The 10,508-nt window shown below is 41.3% G+C and overlaps 1 protein-coding gene across 1 annotated transcript; it reads right to left on the bottom strand.

Annotated features, from left to right (window-relative positions):
• Nucleotides 1–3,845: 3,845 nt before the first annotated feature.
• Nucleotides 3,846–10,302, bottom strand: LOC101941344 (doublesex- and mab-3-related transcription factor 2-like). Its single transcript, XM_005284841.5, has 3 exons — nucleotides 9,982–10,302; nucleotides 7,441–7,546; nucleotides 3,846–5,198 (listed from the first exon to the last, which is right to left on the bottom strand). The coding sequence occupies exons 1-3, from the start codon at nucleotides 10,300–10,302 to the stop codon at nucleotides 4,459–4,461; spliced, it is 1,167 nt and encodes a 388-aa protein (XP_005284898.5). The 3' UTR covers nucleotides 3,846–4,458.
• Between the last annotated feature and the right edge of the window lie 206 nt (nucleotides 10,303–10,508).

Genomic DNA, 10,508 nt, shown 5'->3' with positions numbered 1-10,508 from the left:
AGGGCGGCAAAATGCCGCTCCCCCAAATCCTGCTGCCCTAGGCGACCACCTAGGTCGCCTAAATGGAAGCGCCGGCCCTGCCTATTACTCCCCCACCCCCGTCCTGATTTTTCACGTTTACTGTCTGGTCACCCTACCAGGGGTCCATGGAACACATGATAAAAACCACTGTTCCAAAACAATAACTTAGTGCAGAAATGGCTGCTAAGTTATTGCTGATATGAGTAGTAGTACCATGCTCTCAGCAGAAGCCTGAATCTTTGTACACAATAACATTACTGATTTTTAGACTTTGATCAAGCAAGGCATTTAAGCATACAAATAATCCCATTGAAGTCAATGGGACTGCTCATGGGCTTCTGAGTTAAGGACACGATTAATTGGTTTGCTGGATTGAGGCCTTAGTGATTTCTAAGTATACCAGTGCCATCTGCAAAGGGCAGGAGTGCATGAGTTCCATGTCAAATTGAAAGAGGTTTAAAAAAAATAGCTCACTGCATATTTACAAATGCCTTTGCCCCTCATTTCATATGCTACCATATGTACTGCAGTGCTATGGATCTGTCCTAGCAAGATATCCCTGTTGGGTTTTTTTGTTTTTTTTTTAGCAGCTCTACTGCCAGTTACTATATACCACAAATATTCTCTCCTGCCTAGATGGCATGTTATGTGCATTAACTTAGTTAATTCTTGTAGAAGACTTCTACAGATCCATGCCCTTGTATACATTTACTGAAAACCATATGGTCCTTATCAGTTGTGATCCTAGTCTTCATCAGATTACTACTCAAATACTATGGTGATGTGCACTATAAAATTCCTATATAAATAAAATCTCTCTCTCACACACACACACAGTCTCCGATATGGCCCACACTGGCTGCATAAGTGGAGAAGAAATGAATTGTGAAAGGTTTTGTGTTCCATTTCTATGATGGGGGACTTTGTATTATAACATAAGCATCAAGGTCATGGGTCACAAGAAGAGTGTTTTCTTTACAGTCAATCTGAAACTGACAGATTAGATTAATGTTTTGTTCTATTTGTTTTAAGTTGATTACATTTTTAACTCAATTCAATGGGCTTGGAAAATTTGACAAAACACTCCTGAGCTTTTAATCAACTTAAACTTACTTAATGGATGAACACTTCAATTAAAAAACCTGAATGGTATATCAACCAGAATGTACACAAAGCATGGCTCTACCAACCTCTTTATGCTGCATAGTCAGACGTCTGGGTTCCAGCCTATATTAAGTAATTGAACAGTGACTTTGAGAATGGTGGGCTAAAATTTGTGATCCTTAACTGAGAAAGTCCTCTGTCAATGGGATTTTTGTAAGATTAAGAATAAAGGGTAAATTTTTCAATCCTGAATTTTACTCCAATGTTTTAGATGGATCTTTCATGATTAAGATCAGAACTTAATATTTCATTATTGAAAAAACATTTTGTAAGGATACAAACATAGCTGCATAACTATGAAAAGTTAAGAGAATACTTATCATTAGACATTATTTAATCTAAACTGTATGCTTTTGGGAGCAGGGACTGTCCTTTAGTATACTAGTACACTGCCCACCACTATGCAGCCTGCATCCTGATAGGAGTCTCTTGGCACTACCATAATACAAATGATAAGTGAGTACGAGGTCCAGACTGTATAATAGCATGGAGTCAAAATCTTCTCATCTTTTTGAAAACAAATGGAATTGCTTTCAATTTCAGATGTACTAAATGACTTGTCTGAACCCAGGGATGGCCTTCTCATATATTTATGAGCTCTTGGATTCACAATATTTCAGAGGATGCTGCTACTCACATTTATCTTCTCCATTGCATTAGATAACAATTGGTGCTCTGGGTCACATTGCCAACCAAGCTATGATTACAACTAGAGTTTCACTGTGTGTTGTGCAAGTGTTCAGAATTTTCTGCATCTCCACATCTGGTGATGTTGGTTGTTTTTTAATATTATTAACTGATATTGTGGTAGCACGAAGGAACCACTGTCGTCGCTCAGAGCCCCACTGTGTTAGGCACTGTATAAACACATCAAAGAGATGGCCCCTCCCCAAAGATCCATGGGAGTTTTGGCAGAGTTAGAATCAGGGCCAATAACTTAGAATTGGGGCCAATAAATGTAAAATTATCAGCACCTAATAAGATACATCATAGTCAAACATATAACATTTTGGGCCTGATCCTGTAAACCCTGTGGGTGCATAAATCCTATTGATTTCAATAGGACTTCAGATAGGTCTGACAGGGGACCACTGAAATCTGTTAACAGATTTGAGTGTGTTTATAAGTGGCATAATATAATGTGTTTGAACGATGGTGTAAAACTGGGCCATTTGTATCCAATATAGTCACTCGTATCTTTGTTGGGTTCTTACTATTGCTACTGTATTCAAGAAACCCTGCCTGTGTTCTATTAACTATCCTGTTGAAAAAAAGATAACTTCCTGACCTTGGAGTGAGATCTTGACAAAATAAACCTTTGAATTTTGCTGCTTTACTCAGGGGCTGGTTGGTGTTCAAATACAAGATTTCTCATTACATATGGGAAGGGTCTGTTCTGCTAGAGAGAACCCCTGTTCTTACCACAGAATTAATCCACCACTGCGACACAAAATGGGGAGCAGAACTTGGGGAGGTCATGCAAGGGGTGTGCAGAGGTCACTGCCACAGGAACCCCATCTGAGCTTTTCCTTTGGGCTAGACTACCAGATATTACATTATTCCTGTAGTCCTTCAGCCCTGCTTGGTAGGGTGAATAGCAGATTGACTCCATTGCCACTATGTGGCTTAGTGGGAGGATTCAATGGATTCCCTGGTGTCAAGACAAGCTGCTCAGGCAAGCACTGGGGAGAGAAACTTGGCCCTAATGTCGTTCTCATCAACACTTATATAATTTATTTTTGTAGGTTAATTTTAAATTCATGTAAAACATCACAGCCCTGGAAACCAAAGCTCTTGTGGTCCTGGTCTTCACCAGGAAAATCATGTCTGTTTTTTCCACCAGCAGTGCAGCTCCAATGATGATGTAGGGGAAGGGAAAACCAATCTTTCTACGGTAGATACACTCAACTGTGCAAAAAACAGGAATAACCCAGTCAATACAAGGGCAAGCTTCCCCCTCAAGCTACCCCGCAAAAGCTTGTTTTCTTGTTAATTGAATGAGATTCTCACACGTGTAATGCTTGAATCCCTGTCCCTAAAAATCCATTTGGATACAAGTCATTTTTTAAGCAGAGCTCCCTATTACCTGCTAGTGGAAGTTCTAGTTAATCACTGGCATAATGTGGCCCTATGTGAGGAGTGAGCATGGATCTTTGAAGTGACTGGCAAGTCTTTTCCTTTCCCCAAGGGCACATCACCCTGTAGCATACTCCCTCCAGTTTGGGAGCAAATTCTGCCTGTGAATATCTACTAGGCTGCTATTAGAATCTTAAGAGATTTCATCTGTGTGCATACCAGCTGAGGATGCGGCCCAGAATCTGTCTTGTATAGTCAAGCCAAAGTGTACATATTAAATATGATTACATTATTTTGTTTGCTTGAATATTCCATTATGTATGCTGAAAACAGAGCAAGTGCTGGACTCTTTTTTTTTTTTTTTTGGGGGGGGGGGGGGTGTATGCATTTTAGGGTTTGATTTTTAGTGAGCTTAAACAACCAGTGAATCAATGGGAGTCTTTTCAGTGGACTTTAGATTAGGCTTCATTGATATAAGCCAGGACTAATTCCAATGTGACAACTGAATGAGGCCTTAATATGTTGAACAATGGTGTAAAAATGTGCCCTCGTATCATATTACATCAGCAAATTAAGACTTTGTATCAATTAAGCCCATTTTATTCAAATAAACTGGTTTTCCATTTCCACAAAATGACATCTTATCACTTTTATTCAGTATGCAAACACACCCATTTACATTGTCTTGCAAATTAAAACATGCACTAACAAGTAATTTAAAAAAAAAGCCAAAATATCACACACACCCCCAATACATGTTTAGTTTAAGTTACAAAATCTACAGTAGTTCTATATATTTTTGATAGTATTTTAAATAAAGAAATTAAAACTACAACTATTTTATATACAGACAACATACATTGTTAGAATAACAGACTATTAAAATAATACTACATAGTATTTTTCTTTACTAACAGCACTCTGAAAGTAATCTATCTTCAACACTGAGCCTGACCTTGCTACTCACTCAAGTATTCCTTACTCTCACAAGTAGTCCCATTTGGGGGCATGAACCAACTCCCACTAAAGACCGGATGTTTTGCATTGACTTCATTGGGAGCATGATGATCAGACTCAAGTCAATGGCCCTACCCATGTGAGAAAAGGTTAGAGAATCAGGCACACAGTTGATACATTGAGTCAGTAAGATTTTGTCATTGAATTCCAAAGTAGTAGAACTGGGCCCTAAATACCTGTTTAGACTTTTAACAAGGATTCCACTGAAAATGACAAGCTCTGATTTTTAATTTTCGTTTCCGAATAGCATTCGTGTCTGAGGTTCTCCTTTGCCAGAGAACACTTATTTTTCACATGTTGGCTCACTTGCTGCTTTTCTGGTATGGAAGGATCATTTTGTAAGATAAAAACTTCTGAGCCAATGTCCTGCTTCTGGTTGGATACAAAATGTCCTTTAACTTTTTCAAAACTTCCTTGTGTTTTTGTTGCCTTCGATCTCAAATCGCTCTGAAAGGAGCCAAGTTCTTTGGATAAAATATTGGCCTGAGTCAGCTCCTTACACACTTGTGCATATTTCTCTGCATACTTAGTAAAGGTATATTTTTGTAAAAGGTTGCTTTCGATTTGGTCTGATGTAAAAGTAGTTACATTTGGCAGGAAAAAATCTCTAGTCTGATAAAGCGTTGTGCTTGAATGTATCAAAGGAAACCAAACATTTATCAAATAGTGGTTAAAATATGTTGAGTCACAAAGCTGGCTGTGTCCAATCCTAAATGGGTTTGTTTCTGTGCCTGGTAAAAAGTCTTCATTTGGTCTTTGTAGACTTTGAGCTAGAGCCAAGTCCTTTAGTTCTCTCTGCCTAAGTTCTCTCTCCAGCATTATGCATTCCAGCTCTTTATCTGCAAATGTTCTTCGTTTCCTCATTCTCTCACTCAGGTTAGAAAAGAGGAGTCGGCTCTCCTGTGAAGGAGGTTTATACCCTAGGAGAACAAATGAAAAGCTTCCTTTAGTACTCTTTATCATTATCATAATCAATTATTTGTACATTACTGTAGTGTACTGTAGGTCCTAGCTAAGATCAGAGCCCCTTTGTGCTAGATGCTGTGCAAACATGTAGTAACAGACATCCCTGGACCCTGCCTGGAAGAGTTTACAGTCTAACTAGGCAAGTCAGACAAAGGATGAGAGGGGAAATGCAGAGCAGGAAAGTAACTTGCCCAGGCTCCTAATTCCCAATCCAGTGCTCTGTCTGGTACACCTTGCTGTCCTATAAACTAAGAACTTATCTTAATGGACAATATTATTTTAGTGCCTCCTAGAAATATTTGTTGAAAGGTTTTATTTATTTAAAAAACAGTCACTTATAGATTTCACTTCATTCTTACATGAATCATGTAAGGGATAACCTGTCTAACCCTCGGACTAGTCTGGACTATCTAACAAAGATGAAAATTAGAAAGTGGAAACATATTTTTGATCATTTGCAGTCATAGAATCATAGAAGATTAGGGTTGGAAGAAACTTCAGGAGGTCATCTAGTCCAACCCCCTCCTCAAAAAAGGACCAATCCCAACTAAATCATCCCAGCTAGGGCTTTGTCAAGCCAGGCCTTAAAAACCTCTACAGAGGGAGATTTCACCACCTTCTGAGGTAACCCATTCTAGTGCTTCATCACCCTCCTAGTGAAATAGTTTTTCCTAATATCCAACCTAGACCTCCCCCACTGCAATTTGAGACCATTGCTTCTTGTTCTGTCATGTGCCATCACTGAGAACAGCCTAGCTCCATCCTCTTCAGAACCCCACTTCAGGTAATTGAAGGCTGCTATCAAATCCCCCCCTCATTCTTCTCTTCTGCAGACTAAATAAGCCCAGTTTCCTCAGCCTCTCCTCGTAAGTCATGATCCTTGTCCCGTGTTTGCAAAAATTTTACTAGCAAGGCTAGGATTTTATGTTTAAGTGGAACTATACTTTTTGCATTATGATTAAAATTTAAATAATTATTCAGTGCTATAAAATGTACAAGGGGCTTTACAAAGATAGGGCCTGAGCATTCCCACTCAAGTCAATGCAGGTATCATAGCTTCTTGCCTATGGCCCTACTACATCCATCACTGCCAATATCTTAGGAACACAGGAATTATCATAATGGATCAGACCAGTGCTCTGTATAGTCTGGTATCCTGTCTTTTACAGTGCCCAGGACCATCTGCTTCAGAAGACAATTATAGAATAACATGCCCAAAAGGAAAAGTTTCTTCCTAAGTAAAAATGAGAAAATAATGGATTTTTCAGTTCAGGGGCTGAATGAATCCCCCAAAGAAATCCAATCCAATTCAAATCAAAACAATTTGAGTTTTTTCATTAAATCAAAAACTCAAATTGTTTTGAACTGACCAAAACATTTTCCCACCCCCCCACCCCCAAGTTTTTTCATTTCAATTCAGCAATTTCAGATGTGTTCCCATTTTTGGTGGTGTGTTTTGTTTTTGTTTTTTAATTGGCCAAATTTGAATGGCAATGCTATTGCAAATCAGAGTTGAAACAAAACATTTCTACTTTTTCTAAATGAAGTCTAAATGAAATGTTGTCTTGGTCCAAAAAAATAAAAACAAATACAATGCATCCTGTCAATTGGATAGTTTGGGGCGCTGAAAAAAACTCGTTTTTCTATGAAGAATTTTTTAGAATTTCACCCAGCTCTATGCCTAATCTCCATTTAATTCACACACTTTAAGACTAAAAGGGACCATTATGATATTCTAATCTGACCTGCATAACACAGGCCATAGAATTTCACCTAATAATTCCTTCCTCAAGCCCAAGTACAATGTGGTTGAACTCGGGCATATCTTTTTAGAGAGGCATTCAGTCTTGATTTAAAGATTTCAAATGATTGAATCCATGACACCCCTTGCTAGTCTGTTCTAATGGTTAATTGCCCATGCTGTTAAAATATTGCACTTTTGGCCTTGTCTACACATATTTGCATCAGTTTAAATTGGACAGGGCACTTGTTTTGGTTTAATAGTTACGCATTTAATTTTAGCTTAAACCTGATCCTCAACTGAAATATGGGATGTACTCTACCTTGAGACAGAGAGCATCCTTCTTGGAAATTCCAAAGGCCAACTGTTACAAAGGCTATTTTGGGATGGACAGTGTCTCAAAAGGAGGCATAAGTATCTTGCCAAGTTGAGGCTATAGATAAACAGATCCTTACCTGCCAGTATGCTTTTGGCCCAGGTGCTGGTATTCTTGGGATAGTGCTGATAGTTTAATCTGCAACTGGTTGATAGCAGAGAATGTTCATCTTCATCTTTCTTAACCTGTGCAGAGTTATGGAAAGAGAAAATAAGATAAACCACGCAATCCATTTTAGGCCATGTCTATACTATGGGCACCACAGTGACATGGCTACACCATTGTAGCTATACTGCGCACCCCCTACTGCAGACACAGACTACAGCAATGGAAGGGGTTTTTCCATGACTGTAGGAACTACAGCACCACTAGTGATTGTACCTAGGTTGATGGAAACATTCTTCCATCAACCTAGCTATGTCTACAGCAGAGGCTAGATTGGGATAGCTACTTCAGTCAGCAGTGTGGATTTTTTCACACCACTAAGCATCATAGCCATGTTGAACTAAGTTTTAAGTGTCGATTGGGGGCTTATATTTTCATTACTAAGATGCTACTAAAGTTAGTATAGCAAGAATATTTAAAGTATTTTGAAGGACTGAGGAAAATATCACTCAAAATGAAGACAAATGTTAGCATCCTATTTTGTGAATACTGAGTACGTATTCAAACTTTTTAAATGTAATTCTTGTTAGGGATTTGGAAACTTAATCTAGCTACCTGAATAAACACTCATTTTGTTGCCAATTTAAGAAAGGGAAATAACTTTTGTCAGTCACTCCATCTTCTTTTACACCACTGAGGAATTACAACAGGATTCTGCCAAAAAAAAAAAAAAAAAAGCAGACATGCTACTGCACCATGATTTCATCCAACAGGAGATGGAGATGTTCTTACGTAAGAACATAAGAAAGGCCGTACCAGGTCAGACCAAAGGTCCATCTAGCCCAGTATCCTGTCTACCGACAGTGGCCAATGCCAGGTGCCCCAGAGGGAGTGAACCTAACAGGCAATGATCAAGTGATCTCTCTCCTGCCATCCATCTCCACCCTCTGACAGACAGAGGCTAGGGACACCATTCCTTACCCATCCTGGCTAATAGCCATTAATGGACTTAACCACCATGAATTTATCCAGTTCTCTTTTAAACACGGTTATAGTCCTAGCCTTCACAACCTCCTCAGGTAAGGCGTTCCACAAGTTGACTGTGCGCTGCGTGAAGAAGAACTTCCTTGTATTTGTTTTAAACCTGCTGCCTATTAATTTCATTTGATGACCCCTAGTTCTTGTATTTATAGGAATAAGTAAATAACTTTTCCTTATCCACTTTCTCCACATCACTCATGATTTTATATACCTCTATCATATCCCCCCTTAGTCTCCTCTTTTCCAAGCTGAAGAGTCCTAGCCTCTTTAATCTCTCCTCATATGGGACCCGTTCCAAACCCTTAATCATTTTAGTTGCCCTTTTCTGCACCTTTTCTAGTGTTCAGAACATCACAATCTCCATTTCCTTTTCCTATAGGATAGCCGATTCTTTTGGAAAACGCTTGTCAGGCTAGCCTATTGGACTTCCCTCAGTCCTTTAATACTAGGATAATTACAGAGGAACTGAGACTTCAACCCAGAATTGTTTGGGGATGCAGTCTAATTCTACAGAAATAATACAAAAATAGTACTATTAGTGCATAGACACAGCAGCATTAAAGGGTCCTGATCCTACAGTTCATATTAAATGCCCTGAGACAAGATAGGTGAAGTAATATCTTTTATTAGACCAACTTCTGTTGGTAACAGAGACAAACTTTCGAGCTTTACCCAGAGCTCTATTTTCTTGAAGCTTAAGTAAAGCAATTACATAGTAAGAAATACCTAAACCAAGATGTTTAAGAACAAAAGCCAAAGGGAAAGATAATGATACTTACCTCCTTTGTAAATCCCTTTGTGATCTACTGATAAAAAGTGCTATGTAAGAGCTAAATATTTCATAATATAGTTAAGTTCTGACATCCATATTTGGGCACCTAAATACGTGGCTCTGTTATCAAGAGTGCTGAACACCTACTGAAGTCAGCGGAGTTGGTAGGTGTTTGGCATGTGAAAACCTGGCTACTTATTTAGGTAGCGACATATGGATTTATGGTAGGAGCCGAAGTAGTGCATTATATGTTGAGCATTTATCCAGGTTTCAAATTTGCAGGCATATTTAACAAATACAATAAAATGTTTGTGAACCTCTATCATCATTCTAAAATCTACTAAAACTTCAGCCAGGGCCCCAAGTGCAAGGCTGTACTAAACGAAAACAAGTAGGGGACAGGGGTAGAGCTACTGATACTGTAATGCTAGCTCTTACCTAGTGCTTTTCATCCAGAGAGCTCAAACCACTTTACAGAGGCGGGCAGTACCATTACCCCCATTTTACAGATAGGGAAACTGAGGCACACCGGGCCCGTGGCTAAGCCAGGCACAGAACCCAGCTCGCCTGAGTCCTTTAATAGAGCAACTCTCAATATAAGATTTATCTCACCAGGCGGGCGATTTGCTCCCTCCCCCCCCGCACTCGGACTCTACCCTCCGCCACTGCCGCCCTGCCCGAGCGGGGCTGCCCCGCGCTCACCTGCCCGGCGCGCTGCTGCCTCCGCAGAGCCACCTGCGCGGCCGTCACGCGCTGCCGCTCCAGCACCAGGCGGCAGCCGGCGCACGCGCAGTCCCGCCACCGGCACAGCCGCTTGTGGCCCTTCAGGCCGGACACCACGCCGTGGTTCCTGCAGCGCGCGCACTTGGGCACCCGGCACGAGCGCCGGCCCGTGGCGGCGAGGGGGGGCTGCGGCCGGCTGCCGCCCGGCCCTGTCCCTGTCCCTGTCCCGGGCTGGGGCGGCGGCCGGGCCGGAGAGCCGCTGCGCCGCCGCCCCCCTTTCTCCCGCTCCGCGGGCGGCATCCAGCTCCCCGCGGCAGCCCCAGCCCCAGCCAGCGGAGCGCAGGGGAGGCGAGTCCCCAGCCCGGGCTGGCTCAGGCACTAACGTCAGCGGGACGGGGCGTCCCCGCTGCTGCAGCGGCTGCTCCCCTCTACAGCCGGGCTGGCACCGGCACCGCCCGCTCCTTGAGCGCCTCGCCCGCGGCCCCTGCCGTGCCCCCCGCTCAGCA

Source organism: Chrysemys picta, chromosome 8, assembly GCF_011386835.1.
Source record: "Chrysemys picta bellii isolate R12L10 chromosome 8, ASM1138683v2, whole genome shotgun sequence".
Taxonomy (NCBI): Eukaryota; Metazoa; Chordata; order Testudines; family Emydidae; genus Chrysemys; species Chrysemys picta.
The sequence above is the reverse complement of the archived record's forward strand: the minus strand, read 5'-3'. Positions and strand labels throughout refer to the sequence as shown.